We start from the raw sequence: 17,002 nt of genomic DNA, 5'->3' as shown, positions 1-17,002 counted from the left end.
AATGTTTATTCAGTAAAACATTTTACATTCCTGGAGAGATACCAGTCTGCCATTAATGGATTCTTGGCTCGGTGCCAGCAGCTAATAGTTTTATTAGTTCTCATAACATAGCTATGTGATTTGGGGAACTTCACTCAGCTGCTGCCGCTGTTGCTTTTTTTCTTTTAAGCCAAAAAAGTGCATAGAGGGCTAGATTTAGGAAGCCACTAGGTATCTCTATTATGTGGGGAAGGGCGAGGAAAAATCCTCCCTCCAGGCCTTGAGGCAGCTCAGAAAGCTGCTCAGAGGAGGCTACTCTAGCCTTGTGTGCCCCTCATTTTGCCCAGCCTGTGGGAGGGGGCAGAAGGCAGGCCCATGAGATCCATATGGTGGTTGATCAACCCCTTGTTGCATAAGGTGCAGTGGCGGTTCGAATCTCTTTTGACAGGAGAGGCACAAATCACAAAATAGTCATTGCCACCCCCACCCAATGTATCAATCAATAGCTATGAAAAGTTTATCTTACTGACAACGAAGTAGCAGCAGGTGGAGCCAGGAGCTGGAGCTACCTGGGCATGCGCAGAGGCCGGAGCATGAGGTGGTTCCAGGACTCCGTGGCAGTTCCTCGTGCTTACGCATGGGGCCCACTTCAGGGGGTTGAGGGGCGAGGAGTTGCAGCTTTCAGGCCACAGGTCCTAACCCCACCCCCTGCAAACCTCCCTCCCCTGCAGCCTGGGCTTACCTGCTACAATCCTGCTATGGCCTCACCGAGCAGTGGTTACCACAGCACACCCTTATAAAGAACATGGTATGGTAAATCACCATGGTATCAAGGCAGCTTTTTGAGGCACTAGTAGCCATACCAAGATTTGAGCCTCACGCAGCATTACACTCTTCGAACTTTCTGGCATTGTGCTTCACTACTGGAGCAAGTGAGTCATGCCATTTAAATCCAATCACAATTTGTCCTGACATCTGTATACATTTATCAGTTAAACTAAGGAGAACATGGAAAATGTATTGGGTGGCATTTGGGAATTCTTGGTTAGGATGGATCTCTCTTGCCTGGGCTGACGCACCGCCACTGGTAAGATTCCCCCACAAAACTCAGTCCTATGTTACACCCACCACTAGCTAGACCCACCCCATTCCCTCTCCCCCCAGCTGAATTACACCAAATCTGGTGCCAAGCAGATCGCTGCAGGCACAGGAATGGGTGCAGGATTTGTAAAGACGATTGTACGTTCAAATTGTCTATCTGTCTTGCTCAATCTCATTTTCCTACAGCAATTCAGATGGAAACATTCATCTTGTTAGAATCTCCTTGTCACTCATACTTTGGTGTATTTTTCAAGAGGAAAGGCAGTGTCCTAATTATTTTTAAATAGGGTTGACTTTCGTCTTGCAGGTGGAGAAGCCAGACTGTTATATATGTGCATATGCATTTCAATTGTATGACGTAGCTGGAGAAAAATGAGTGCTTTGGTGCTACAGGTCAAGTTTATTTAACACTGCAATGCTTTAAAACAGGATGATGCCATTTCAATTAAATGTCCCAGAATAACAGAATGTTTTGCGTGGTAATTGTTTAAAAAACTTTTCAGAACAACTCTGGCAAATTAAACAAGTCTTGTATAAAATACACCAGCAATAAAATAATATGTGTTAAAAATAAAACTCAGGACTTAGTAGAAATGAGGGAAGCAGTAATATCTTTTTCAGGACTGTCTGGTTTGTAACACCACATTATTACATAAATCAGCAGTACCAGTTCAGGCCATATTCCAGTTGAAATATGAATGCCTTGCATCCATCTTGTTGTATGATACACAGACAATTAAAAAAAAGAAAAGACCAAGGAGAGAGTGTTTGCATTTCCAGTGAGAACACTTGCAACTGCTTCTCTTTCAGTCCTGGCAGCTCTTCCTATGATCTCCATTCCCATTTCCCATTTCCCATCACATTCATTACCATAGCTGGGACTGGCCGATACTTAGTAGAAATTTGTGACACATGTGAATGGACCAATTACAGATACAAAGGACACTTACAATTTTAGCTGTGGCAAGGTACTTCAGCTTTGAAATCTTTGAATTTGAAACTAAAGTTTGTGGACCTTTCTTATTATTGTAAACCCCACTTGAAAATGTTGCTAAAATTGCTGGGATTTTGGTCTTTTTTTGAAGAAACATTTGAAAAACTTGTAGGACAATGGAGTTGGGTCCAATCTGGTTTTCACTGAACTCAAATATAAAGATTGGGAAAACATGCCTTATAGTGATATACTCAAGGCGGTCAATCTATTCAGTTTAACAAAGGGATGGTCAAAGGGTGATTTGATCACAGTTTATAAGGGCTTATCTATAAGATGTTTTAGTCTGTACAAGAGTGTCAATTTTAGCCCGTACTAGTGTGCTGCGCACTCACTGGCCTGAAACAGGGCTTCAATAACATGCACTAGGGAAATCTGAGAGTGTGCCAACAAGTAGCACAGGGGCCAGTTAATGTGTAATAAGGTAGTGCACACTAGAATTCATACCCATTTGGTGTGCACTAAAGCATTGTGTAGATGAGTCCCACAGTTCTACTTGGGTAACAAAAAATTGGTAATGGGCTCTTCAATCCAGCAGACAAACATATAACAAGCTCTAATAGCTGAAAGTTGAAGCTAGACAAATTCAGACTTGAAATAAGGCACATCTTTTTCTTAGTGAGGACAGTTAACGACTGAAACAATTTACCAATGATCATGGTGGAGTCTCATCACTGGCAATTTGTAAACCCAGACTGGATGTTTTTCTAAAAGACATGCTCTACTTCAAACAGGATTTATTTTGGGGAAGGTCTATAGCCTGTGCTATGCAGAAGGTCAGATTAGATTATCAGAGTGGGTCTCCTGGCTTTATAATCTCTGAATATATGTATCTATGAACTGCAAAATTCCCTTTGGCATCAGTGAGAGCTGTCTGGAACCCATGGCTTATAAATTGGGTGCCAAATTCTGATCTCATTTACACCAGGATTCTAAAGTAATTTTGATTTCAGTTGTGTTACTCTAGCTTTATGCTGATATAATTGGGGTCAAAATTTAGCCCTGGGATTCTCGATAGGTTCCTCATTTGCTCAGCTAACACCTGCCTGCTTGCTTCTTGCTCTTCCTATTGATTTCTGCCCTGTCTCACTTACTGTTCATGTCAAAGCTGAGCAAGCTTGAGAGTTAATTTAAATGAATATCTGTTCCACACAGTGGCAAAACTACAAGTGGCTGTGGATCCTCCACATGACCATGCATATGTCTGATTTCCCAAAGGCTAGAAATTAATGACCAGTACATGAATAGAGAACAAATAAAAGTTAATATTACTTCACACAGCATGTAGTCAACCAGTGGAATTCGCTACTACAGGAGTTCACTGATTCATATAGCATGGGGCTGGATTTGAAAAACGGCTGAGTAATTATATGACAGTTAATCACACTGGGAGTTATGCAAGCTAATATCGAGGTAATCAGATCTCTTGCTTCAGGATGCCTGCTGATTGTCTGCAGTGATCTAGAAAGAATTTCCCCCCTTATGTACAGTGTTGCTCAAGTGGTAAATCCATGATGTTTTTCCCAGTTTTCCTCTGAAACACAAAGTCACTGTTGGAAGCAGGACGAGGGAACTCATGCATCAGGGTCTGAATGGGTTTGTCTACCTCAACAGCATAGATTCCCAGTTCCTCACAAATTTGGGTCAGTTAAGAACTAAATTCCAAGAACCAAACCTTATGCTTGGGCCCAATTAATTAATTAATTAATTATTAGTTGAAAGTTATCAGTGCACTGGAGTCTCTGACCTAGCGAGCACCATAGTCCTTGCCTTGTGATGTTTCCAACATACTTCAAGCACAAAAACTAAATTCAAAAGCCAAGATTTTCAAAAATGTGCGGCCTAAAGCTGAACTCCTGCTCCAAAGACTGTATGTAAGGACTCAAACAAATAGCTTGATTTTCAAAACTGCTGAGCATCCAGCAGCTCCTACTGAAGCCTCTGGTGTGTCTGCATATGGACTCAGAAGCCTAACTTTGGGCATCCATTTTTGAAAATCTTGCACTGAACTCCCAGTGCAAGAGAGAAGGTTGTTTTTTTAAAATCACCTATTATAAGGGAGAATTCTCATGGGGTGGTGGAAGCCATGTGTTTTATGGAAATATTAGAATGAAGACAAGAAGGTTGAAATAGTACACAAGAAGAGGATGTGAGCTACAATCTATTGGGTTTCCCTCCAAGACCTTTTCCATTCGGCTTATCCAGAACACCTTGTCCAGTTCTGGGAGAACGCTTCCTCTGTTCCGAGGGGCTCCAAAAAACTCAGTTCGGCTCCAGCTCATTATTCAGTTTACTTTATACTTCTCGCATATAAAGACCAATCGCTTTGCAGGTTGCATATAGGCCAGTTGCTTTGCAAACTAAGTAAGGTTCAGTTCAGGATGTTCCTGAATACTTTATTTACTATAAACATGCCAACAATAGTTTAATTAGGTTCTGTGTCCCCTATTTATTATAAATGTATTCAGAATAGTTAGTTGTTTCAGCAATTACTTGTTGGAGTTTGATCAGCAGTTACGTGTTCAGGCTCGTCTTGTCTTAACTTGGGCCTGCTCATGTCAGCTAAGCCAGTCCTACATTCCCCTCTTTTTTGTTTTCTTTTGTTAGCATTTGTTTCATTTGCATCACATTTCTCTCTCTGAGCTTTGCTTTTAAAATTTATTATCCAGCAACACATTCCCATGACCTAACAGTTGTTATTATTTGAACTCCCATTAAGACTAAACATAGTGTATGCTCACCTCCTCTGATATGAGTGTTTCCAGAGCCTGTATGGCATTGTCCCCAATTTGCTGTAGCTTGGCTAACAGTTGGGGAATGGGGACCAACTGCTCTTTGTTTCTCTTTACTAAACTGGTTGTGTTAATTGAACCATGCCTTGATCTTCTCTATCTCCGCCTCCTCTGTTGCCACTATCACCTCACGACAGCGAGTGTCAAGCTCAGGGCAGACTGTCAAAAAGCTGGGAAGAGACCCCAGACTGGTGGTATGTTCTATAATTAGATTTCACCAACCCAGTGACAAGCGTAAACTCCTAAAGCACTCTAACAGTCTTACCATGGGCATTCCCGTCTAGCTTGACACCCAAGCAAGCTGGACTACGTGATAGATGGTCACTTTGCACAAAAAATCAGAATAGTCAGGTTACACCCAGTCCCGAAGGACCAGTCACTTACCCCAGGTCATTTGTACTCAGATCTCAAACCAAAGACAATCCCTGTAGCCAACCCTGTAATCAACTAACTGAAGATTTATTAAATAAGAAAAGAAATTAGAGAGATTTACAAGGTTAAAACAGGAAACATACGCACACAAACGAGTTACAGTCTTAGATTCAAAAAGGCAATATCAACTTCTATAATAAGCACCTCTCTATGGCTTTTAGGGCTGACCCATGTCAAGCAGAATGGGAATCTCTTGCTTATGTTCAGGAAACTTTGCTCCTCAGAGTCCAGACATCATGAAGATCCTAGTTTCGCCTTGTAAGGATTTTTATCCCTTTCACCCCAGAATCCAAGCTGATGAGATGAGATCATATGCAGGCTTCCCCTTCTTGGAGGGAGTGAGGAGTGCAATCAACAAGGTCTCTGTCCTTTGATGCTACTCAAAGCGTCATTTGCCTTCCATAGGCCACCTTGTTTGCAGGATGAGCACTTCACCTAAATTAATGCTTCTTTTCCTGTTTGGTGAGTTACACAATGACAGAGGTTTCCAATGCAAACACTCAATATAACTTTATACCGTGGGATACAGATATTATAAGTAGGATGAATATATGCAGCATCTTACAAATACTCCACAAAGTCTAAACACTAAACACATTCTTATAACACTAACATCTATTTTAATTATACTAACCCACAGGTAAGCCAGACTAGTTTCAAGCTATGCATTTGACCTGGGCTTTTGGCATGAGCTAGCACCTGGTTTGACAATGTCACAGGCACCACATTTTTTTTGCACCTGTAAACTCTGCTTCTGCAAGTCCTGTACCCAGACCTCTGACAAGGCTACCATAGTCAGATGGCCTGGCTGAGAGTTCATCATATTCTCCCACAATCTCATTGGTCTCCCCATCAAGGCCTCATATGGGGAAAACCCCACAGATCTACATTCTCTTGCTCTGATGTGCATAAAGACCCATCACATTTAATCCCAATTACTACCCACGTTGTTTAGTCCTTCTGGAGTTCAGTTTTAATGGTTCTATTCATTCTTTCCATTTGCCCCATTGCTTTAGGATTATAAGCAATGCATCATTTCTGATCAGTGTCCAACAGTGTGCATGCTTTCGTGACCACTGATTCAACAAATCCACTACCATTGTCTGAATCAATTATGTTAGGAAACCCTTCAACGACGGAACAAATGATGGAATAGTTGTTTAGCTGTTGTCAATGCAGTCGTATGTTTAGCTGGGAATGCGTCCACCCAGCGTGAGAATATGTCCATTACAACTATTATATATTTGTTCCCTCGGGGGTTAAAGGTAGTTCCCCAGTGTAACTGATATGGATCCTTTCCCATGGTCTTCTGGAAGCCTGTCTCATGAGTGCCCCTCTGTACTTTCTACTTGAAGGATTTATCTAGCACAAATAGGCAAGAATTAAGATGTTCATTCAAATCCTGTTCCCATCTGGGCCACCATCTTATTTTCACCAATTTTTCCTGAGCCTCCTTCTGTTTAGGGTGACCACCCATAGTAGATCCATATTCTCATGTCAAGAGATCTTTCTGCATATCCCTTGGTAGGACCCATACCAAATCATCTTCTGACTTTACACTCAGTGCCCCTGCTCTAGTATTAACTACTGAGCATCCACTTTTACTCCCAGGCTTTGAGCTTCCTTCCCTAGTGGATCTAACTCTGACTTCTGCTGCTGGATGCTCCACAATCACTCTGCCTTAGCTTGTATCGATTGCTGCTGGCCCTGGGTGACCAGTGCTGCTGGAACGGCTTCTAAAGTGGTGTCCTGCCATCAAAGCGGTTCAGTTACCACTGCATCTTTGGCTGCCAAATCTGCTTCCTGACTTTCTTTTACCAATGGCCCTTTCTTTCTATAGACTTGCATTTTTATCATAACTACTCTTTCAAAATATCATCCAGCATTTGCCATGTAGTACTGAACTGTATTTCTCCTCCATCCCTAGCCCGATACTTGGTCTGTTCCCACCGGGTCAGCGTCAGCTCAGCTCCCCTGAACACCCAATCCAAATCCAAGACTACAGCAAGCTTAGAGCAGGACTCTTTGTCTTCCCTCAGTACACTAATAACTGAAGCTCATTCTGCCTTCTGAGCTGACTGACTCCCACACAGTCCTGCGAAGAGAGCAAATCCTCTGTTCCTGTGTAGAAATCCTCACATGTTGCAGAAGGCTTTCTGAGAGGCCAGCACTGAAGTGAAGGGAAGAAATCTCTCTGCCATTTTCAGAGAGAGCCTCTGATGATGACCCTTAATAGCAGAAGGAATTAAAAGAGGCTTCACTGGAGCACCAAGGATTTTTTAATATCCTTTGTGCTTGTTTATTCTCTTCTGACTGCTGCCCAAAGGCTGCCATTTCAGAAAATCTTCACAGGGAAAAGGCCTGGGACACTACCCAACTGAGACGTTAACATACTACATAGTCAGTAGTTTTCAGCCTTGGTTCGGCACCCAGGAAGATGTTAATAATTTGCTGGAAGACTCAGGGCCACATGTAATTTGTATGTGACTGTCAACAGGAGTTTAATTAGCGAGCCACACACAGGTCACTATTTTATTTACAGATAGAGCACTGTGATCGTACTCAGCACTTTCATCATAGAAGAGAAAAGAGAAATGAGGTTTCTTGTTATTACAGTGAAAGAAGGATCAATAAGCATGCTGCTTTATCAGCAATGGTGTTATGGTGTGAGTCTGTTAGGCAACTGCAGTGGTTTGAGTTGTTGAGATTCTTACCACAAAAGATCTCTTCACACTATAAGTGCTTCCAATGAGGTTTCCACAAACGGCAACCCTCTGACATAGCTCAGGGGAACTGTCACTTTGCAGGTGCTTATAGAAAATCAGTTTCTTTCTTGACACTTGACAGCACAGTGGATCACATCCATTCTAACTGGGCATTGTCCTTATCTTCTTTGGGTTCAGTCAAAAATGAGTTTGCAGACATCACGAACATTTAATTTGTTCCTCTGGAAGTTTCTGAGCTGTCAGTCAAACACATCTTGAAGTTTCTTACCTCATTCAGAATAATTAGGAACGGTTTCTTGAGCATTTATTAGCAAGTAGGAAAGGTCTTTCTGCGGAAGTTGTCCATGATGAAGCTTGCAGCTGCACAGAAAGATCTATAACCCCCCGGCCCTCTTGGAGGTGAAGACAAAGGCTTCTTCCCTTGGGGCTTGTGGTTAAGCACCGGATTCTGTTTTCCTGTAGTCTTTTGTCAACTACAAACAAAGACCCAACGGCACCAGCAAACGAAGGTCCCCGCTCACTTCTGCTCCCCTAGCAGCTGCTCACAAAGGTCCTGCTCTCTGGCGGAGTTTAATACGTTAAGGTTCCTGAAAGTAATGCTTTGTCAGCTATTGAGAGTCAAGAAGGGCTTAAGACTTGTTGAGAGGGGAGTCCTCATTCAGCCTGGCAGAGAGTCCCACCATCCAGGATAAGCTACAGAATGAGCCTTCCGCAAGCTTCGCCAGTGGATGCTGCTGAGCTGCTCAGACCCTTAAATCAGGTCTGCTGCTGCTCTGATAAGACCTCAAATCAGGTCAAACCATTTAGGGGACACACAGAAATTCTCTTCTCTTCTCTTGATATACTATAATTGGGAGCAGTTCAGGTGCTGTGGGGTGTGCATCAGGGACCAGCAAATTCTTGTCTTTTAAAAGCTGATGTAAAAAGCAGCACAAAGGAAGCCATAAACAATGCTCCATATTCCTGAATGCCACCTACTATCACACTTTCCGTTCATTATTTATAGACAGACAGACAGAGCACTCTCGTAATGTTTTCCATCTCTAACTTCTAGAGAAGGAAAATGATGCTCTCCAACCATAATGGATCCAGATATTAGCTGGTGTGACTGTGGAATCTGCTTTTGTACAGTTTATGAATTCTGTTAGATGTTGGGGACTCTTTATGTGTGTCTGGGTCATATGGCAAACTCCATTTGGAACGTGGGGCTTGTCTGCCTTATCGGCTGCCTTTCTACTCCATATTGTGTTAAAACCCACAGGAAGTGGCAGGAGAAATTCTGGCAAAAGGTTAACAATGAAGGGTCATTAAACCTTGAGTCATGATGAGCCATTCAAATGGAGTATCCTTGAATGAAGAAATGGCTGCCATCGAGGGCAAATCAGTTTCTCAAGTCTGAACTCCATGGGGGTGGTCACTAAGCAATGGATCACTTTGTGGGAGATTTGGATCACTTGATGATACTGATCGGGGTGGAGGTCACCTGACAGCAGGGACAGGAGGTTATAAGAGAAAGGGTCTCTCATTGGCCATTTGCAAGAGAAAGAGAGAGAGCGGACCAGAAGCAGAAGCAGAAGCAGGAAAGCTGGCCACCAAGGAGAGAGACTCCATGATTTGGAAAAGATGTCATATGCAGGAAGGGAGATCCTAGATTCCTTGGAGGACTCTCAACCAAGCCCAAGGAATACTCAAGAGTGGTGAGGAAACTGAGGCATGGAACTGCATATAGGTGATTTATTGTTTTGTCTAGATATATATATATCTTGCGCTATCTAAAGTAAAGAGTGATTAGTTTTGAAATCTTTGCAAAGTCTCTGTGTTATGTGTGTCCACTATCACATGTCCCTGAAGGGGTAAATTGTAAGCCAGAGCGCCCATAAGGCTGGATTTCTTGTACTTAAAGAACTGGAGTGTCCTGGGGTATCAGCACTGGTCCTGAGGATCTAGGGCAACTGGATTGTTATGTCCCACTACTGTGAGGGGTGGCTGTACTAAAGACAGGTTGGAGCCAGAGACAGTGGCTTGAGTCTACTGAGACCTATGGAAGCTTAAAAGGGTAGGCCTCACTTGACATAAGTAACTTGCCTCATTTCTTAGTGGGAATGATTGGGAAGGTGAATGAAAGATTAAATTGTAAATAAGGGCTTAACAAGCAGAAGGCTAAAAAGACAGAATGTTGGAGCCAGCTAAGATATGCAGGAATACCCAGATGCTAGGGACAATGGACAAGATAAACCTGGAATGTAAAGATCACGTTCTACATGAACAATGCATGGACAGAGTGTGCTATACAGGGATTGGCTCCTGTATCATAATCAATCCAATGAAAAAAAGTGTGATACAATGCAAGTGTAAATGTATACAAAGGAAGAGGTTTTCTGTGTAACCTTGGATATGCAGTGCACCCACTACCCACTCTCTATGCTTGAGTCTGATCAACTCACATGCTTTGCTGTGTCCAAGTAAAGGAACCCATGTGACAAAATCTGGAGTTAATTGAGTTTTTTGGATCCCAGAGAACTGGATGAAGTCTTCTCCCAGAACTGGACAAGGTGTTCTGGATAAGCTGAGTGGAAAAGATCTTGGAGGGAATCCCAACAAACAGCACATGGGTCCAGCATGTGGGACTCAAATACAGCAACCTCGTGAGTGTCCAGCAGGGGGAAGTGTGGCAGTGGGCTATATCTGTTAAAACTGTCAGCAATAAAAAATGTTGATATTTAAATAGCCACCGGTAAATTCAGCGTTAACCCACTGAGATTAACGTGGGCAGTTCACAATCTTCTAGAGCTTTTGGTCCAAATCCACTGGTCTGCTCTAGCGGTGCAAGAATGGAGTTTGTGTGTGGTTGTGGTGGTTTGCAGCTCCCTGGATCCTGGAACCCACCTACATCAGCCTGATGAAAGGTAGAGTAGTACACTAACTTCCCTCCCTGTGCAGGGGGTGTGTCTGAGGAAATTAAGGGTGGCTTTATCTCTCCATGGTTCAGTGTCCCCCAGCTGCCGGTGCAGTGCATAGGGCAGTTGGGACCCAGCACACCCAGGAGACGAGCCTGTCACTGAACAGGCTGAGATGTAGATGGCTGCAAAGATGGCACCTAAAGCACCTTTTGCCCCCTGCCCACCTATTCTTGAGCCATGCACACTCATCTGGACCAAAGAATCTGGCCGCCAGATAGATTTAATTGCATCCTAATAATTTCTAAATAGGAGTATTTATAAGAGGTTTTTTCCCCCTTCTTCACGCATGTTAATAGTAAGAATAACCATGATGTCTGTATCCCTGTCCTTGTGGAATCATTGATCACATGCATCACATTAATCAGTCATTATACAGGACTGTGCTTAACACTCTGGGGGTGCTAGCTGATTGGAGTCATCAGCGTTACAGTCTCTCTGGGTCACTTGTAAGGAGATGTTGTCCACATCATCTTGATTTGCCAGAAGCTGTGTCTGACCCCAAGGACTTTGAAATGTGATTCATTTTGTGTTACAGAATGTCCATTCCTCTGGGCAGTGATTAAAAGGCCTTCGGTGTGGATCACTGTGTAAGGACGCGGGCTAAATGATGTCATCAGTTTCCTTTCTTTCCTCTGACGGACTTAGTGTTGCCAATGTCAATATGAAGAGGTGATGCTTGATGTTTGTGATCAGTGTTCTGAGTCATTTAATTTTATAGGAACAGCCAGTATTATATCTTTCAGCTGAGGTGCAAAGTTTGCTTAATGAGTATTTACATTTGTTAAAAGGCAACTTTTGGAGAGCAATAGTTTCCATTTTAGAACAAGAGCAATTTTTTGACAAAAAGCTTTTCATTAAAACAAAATTTGACCAGTTCTAATTGTGTTATTTATTATTATGTGTTTAGGTGTGTGTTACTTTTTATTTGATGTTAATTTGGTGCAATTAATTTAGCTAATATATTTATTAACGCAAATTTACCTTTGGTTTGTTCAAGGCAATGATATGTACTTTGAGTTACATCTTGCTAGAGGCGTAGAAGCCATCAGGAATGGAGTATCATATAAATAAACACATTCATACATCATGACTATAATTCTGTAGCTATTATTAACATTATAATAATAATTATTATTCATTGTTAAAAAGTAGTCTTTAGTTAGTGACAGAAAAATGAAATTGGGTAGTTAAATGCGGGAGGCAAAGCCTCTCTAACTGGATCACTATTAATATAGAGGATTTATTGGTATTATCAATTTGACTTTTTAAATTAAAAAAAGGAAGACAATCAAATGTTTAATGTTCTGCCCATTTACTTCTTGGTGTTCAATGAATGTGTTTGCCAGCAGGTGGAAACAAGAGTCTTCTTTCTGAGCCAACTCCTAGAGTTGGCGTCAGCAACTCTCATTGAACCAAGTGAGAATTCTGGGTGCTCAACACCTCTCCAGATGTGTGCCTCTGGAATGAGTGATTCAAAGCAATGCATTAGCAAGACCAACTGCCAGCAGGCATATATGTGTAGTGTAGTGTAGTATGGATTTACAATGACCCTCATTCTGCCGCAGTGCCCAGTCCCAGGAACTCAGCTAGGACTGGGACACTCCGTGGCGGAAAGTGGGAGAGGAGTCTTCACCCCACATCCCAGAAGGGGAGTGGAGTTGTTCTGTGCTCACTTATCCAGCCTGAGGGGCAAATCCATTCCCAATGAACTCCGATTAACCTCAGTGCCAACATTCTCGTTGATTCCAATGGGACTAAGATTTTCCCTAAAAGTAACCACTAGGTCCATTGCCCCTGTCCCCTCTGTGTGAGGAAGGACTGAAGGCTCCATGTAGTGGCCATTTCCTCCAGCTTTACCCCCTGTTCCCTATGCCCCCCTGCAAAGAGCCACCGCTTGCAGTTTCACTGAGAGCCTCATGAATCTGTGCTCTCCAGCACCCATAGGCGCCAGTCCATATACTCCTTCCAGTGCAGTAAGACTGTAGAAATTCCACCGTGATGCAGAGGGCGGGGGAGGAAGATTTGCAGCTAAAAGAACCTAGGGATTGAGATTTTAGTTCACAATTTGCTTGCTCTCCTCTCCCCAAATACTCTCGGGGACATTTTTATGTGTCTCTCCCCCCATGTTTTGGACTCAGAAATAAGACTGGGAAAAATTCTATATGGTGGCAACATAGTCTCAGATGCTAAAATCCAATCTCTCATGTGTATAGGATCTCATTAATACATATGATTTACAACCAGCGGAATGAGCAAGTGACAGCCTTGACAAATTACAGCTTTTTAATGGTTGTAAGGTAGCATTATTAATGTCTGCTGACTTGGTGTCCCTCCTTTCACTTTGAACTTCTCCTCCCCATCGCATGGGCCTGAACAAAAGCTGTGTGAGTTTTGAAATACATCCACATAAAATAAGCTTTGAGACGGCTTGAGCAATGTGAGTATCCTAATGGGCTTAAAAAGAGAGCAGAAAAAGCAGCAATAATCGTCGTCAATTAAAAGAGAACAAGAAATCAGCGAGAATAAATATGCCTCACAACTGCAGTCCTCTACCAGGCAACGGCATCACTTCAAATGATCAGAGTGGCATTTTAAACCATGCATGTAGAATACCATTCACCTGACTTTTTGAGGCATGGCAGCTTGCTCGGTAGCATCAGTGTCAGGCTTCACATCAGTAACCGCTAGAGCAACAATCTCGTGAGCGACTAACACTGGATCTGAGACTGAATTCACTTCAATGTGAACAAGATGATTCAGTAGGTGCTAATGCTGCTAATTCACTAGGTGCGAATGTGTGAATAATTATAGATGTATTTAAGCAGCTGCTGTGCCTTCAGACACTTCCGTGCATGCAAATTCATAGTTTTATGGTTGGAGGTGTATGTATGAATATATTAGAAAATGAGGGTGTTGGTAGCAATTCCCCAGTTGAGATTGCATTGAGATTTGCATTTAAGGGGAACTGAAATCCCTCTCATTTACACTCTACTAATTGAATTTAGTCTCCAAACGTGGCACTAGAACTCATGAGAGGTCAACTGAATTTTCTATGTATTATTTTAATAAAACAACTAACTTAAATTTTTTAAATATTCCCTGCTAGAAAATTTACAATTTTCTTCTAATTTCTTGAGGTTCCTCTAGCTGAACAAACTCAGTACCCACAAATCCCGCCCCCAAACCTCCACACCCAAATGATATCTCAGGCGTAGACCACTTTTGGCATTTTAAAATTACACACAGAAAAGCTTGTTCCCCTTATTTGGAAGAACTGTTCTGTGCTATGCAGAGAATACCCAGATACTCAACACTCAGATAGTAACTGAAATTGTTCTAACATAGTAGGGCTTGAGTACCCTCAACTTCCACTGCCTTAAACGGAAGTTGTGGCACACAGGATCCTGTTGAATGCTCTGCTCAGACCATATATTAAGGAGGAAGTAAAGCAACACAAGGTAACAGCGAAAACAGCCTGACCTAATAGCGTTTTAGACTGACATTAGAGCACTAAGTGTTTCAGTGACTATCTGAGTACTAGGGAGACGAGGTGGGTGAGGTCATATCTTTTATTGGACCAGCTGCCGTTGGTGAGAGAGATAGGTTTTTTAGCTACCCAGAGAACACATCTTACTGTTATGACACTAGGCACCAAGCATCTCCCACAAGATATTCAGCACCTTGTGGAAGTTGGCCCCTACTCAGACCTTTTCTGACGCAGGCACGGACAAAAACTTTCTCATATGTCATCTGTTTGGCTTTAGAACAGTAAACAGGGCAAATCTGATGCAGTCTGGTAGCTCTCCGTTGTTTGTACAGACAGCTGTAGCGAGGGCTTTACTGCCTCTTCCTGATGTTTGTGAAGTCCGCTTGCTTTCTTTTCCATGACCCTTTGAAAACAGAGGCAGCTGATGACATTTCCCCTTTAAGTGCTGAGATACTGCACAGGACAGGCCCTTGGAAAAGAGAAGGTTATCCCAACAGAGAGAGACTTCAAGAGAGTTATGACAGCCACTGGGAGTGCTTCTGCTTCAAGACCTGCTCACGCAGGCAGTCATCGATAATGCAACCTCTGATATGAACTAAAGGCAATTTCTTTCCCTGAAATGATGCTGCAGGAACTTAGCTTTCCAAATGATACAATGCACTATACATTCCAAATGAGGCATCATTTGACAACACAAACTTCCTTCCATCCCCTAACATAATACATATGAATATAAGCATTCCAGACACGGACCAGTGTATTTACCAAAGAAACATGTTACATGAAAACAGTTAGATCAAACTGATTGCTGACATGTTGGCATTTTTACTTAGAGCTAACAGTGTAGCTCAGGTCTGTATTTGTTTAAATCACTCAAATGGCCATTCTTGAACATGGCATAACCTTGGATGAGATCCAGTCTGCCGACATCTAGCCTGTCACAAAGCTTAAATTAATTATATAGATATGCAAGAGGGCATTGCTGCAGCAGCTGGTTTAAATAGCTGTATATCAGTTTGACTTTCAGTCCCTCCGTTTTTAACAGATTATATCATGTGAAGGTCTCACATTATCAGCTGGATGAAAGTCAGATATTTGGAGATGGAACGATATCCAGAGCTGTTCTGTATTTCTGGGAACTTTTTGTTAATATACTCTGTGTTCCTTTGCAAGATGCATAAAGCTCTCATCCCAGCGCCTGACATACTGCATAAGAATGGCTCACAACTGTTAATTAAAAAAATGAGAGGCAGGAAGGCCTATTCCCATGTTCTTTGTACACAGGCAGGGAAGTATCTGAGTTCATGAATGGTTCATTGATACTGCACATTAACTTATCTGCTTTTTGAATGCTCCCAGTCTGCTAAAAATGTCAGATAAATTTGCACTAGATACCCCTTGCCTAAACTGATTGTCAGTATCAGATCAGAAAATAACTTAATTCTTCTCCACGTTACCTGTTGCTTCCTATTACACTGGACAGTGCTTTATTGTCTCATTGTGTTCGGCCACATTTTGGCATGTCAGCTGAAGCTGTTTAATGGGATAAAATGGGAGATGAAAGTGAAACAACAGGACAACCGACTGGGAAATACCTGTTAGCTCGGATGCCCTCGAACGCCTTGTTATCCAGGCTAATTTTAACGTCTGCATAAGGATCTGTTAATTGTCTGTGGTTCATGCTATCCCTGATGGGGAGTCTGGCCATCTCTGGCTCCCTTCCTTCACTCTTCAAGCATGCCCTCTCTTTGCCTTACTAGTCTCTCCTAGCAGCTCATCTCCCCATCCTCTTTCTCTTCAAAGGTTAGACTGGAGACTGGACCATGTGCCCACATATGGGAGTAAGTAGGAGTGTTCCCCCCACTTCTGGTGCTGCATGGGTGACTTAGATCGTGGTCTGGGTGTGCAGAGGTCAGAGGTCTTGTACTCCCAGCTAGTCCCTCTGCACCCAGAGCAGGAAGGTGGGGAGTGGGTAGAGCTTTAGCTTGGACCCCTCATGTACCAATCTGCAGAGCTGAGCTGGCACGGGGACAGCAGGGATAGTAATTTGCAGCTGTCCTGAAGGAAATTACAACCCTCCCTGGAACATGGGGGAGCAGCAGGCAAGGAACTGTGGTTCTCTGCACCCAGATTCCTCCCCTGGGGCATGCAGCTCCCATGGGCTGGTTCCTTGGGACACACTCAGATTCCTGGGTTTGCCTTTTCTGATGCCTCAACTTCCAGTCCTGCAATTATTTATTACGTCCTCTTCAGTCAAGCTTTGGCCTCCTCCTCTTCACAATGGAACCAGTTTCCTATAGTTCCTGACCAAAAACTGCACTGCTAGGAAGAGCACACAAGAGTAATATAAGTGCAAAAACCCTTATCCAGCCTCTTTCTGTGTTTTGCTTCTCATTCTGCCTGTCCACAGCTCTACTTTCACCCTCAGTTTGCTTTGGACTTTCTGCCTTCTCCCTGTTCCATGTTTCAGCCTCTCCAAAGGGACTAAAATATTGTATTTATTTAGATGCAAACAATACACTGAAAGAGTGCCT

General features: G+C 42.8%; 1 protein-coding gene across 1 annotated transcript in view; it reads right to left on the bottom strand.

Moving 5' to 3' along the window:
- Window positions 1-11,292, bottom strand: part of PTDSS1 (phosphatidylserine synthase 1) — a 197,804-nt gene extending 186,512 nt beyond the window's left edge. Inside the window, exon 1 of the mRNA XM_050941038.1 lies at window positions 11,288-11,292. Within this exon, the coding sequence (XP_050796995.1) occupies window positions 11,288-11,290 (3 nt within the window). The 5' untranslated portion in view covers window positions 11,291-11,292. The remainder of the gene's footprint in view (window positions 1-11,287) is intronic.
- Between the last annotated feature and the right edge of the window lie 5,710 nt (window positions 11,293-17,002).

The sequence above is a fragment of the Gopherus flavomarginatus genome, chromosome 2 (genome assembly GCF_025201925.1).
Source record: "Gopherus flavomarginatus isolate rGopFla2 chromosome 2, rGopFla2.mat.asm, whole genome shotgun sequence".
NCBI lineage: Eukaryota > Metazoa > Chordata > Testudines > Testudinidae > Gopherus > Gopherus flavomarginatus.
This window is presented reverse-complemented; position numbering and strand designations above follow the sequence as displayed.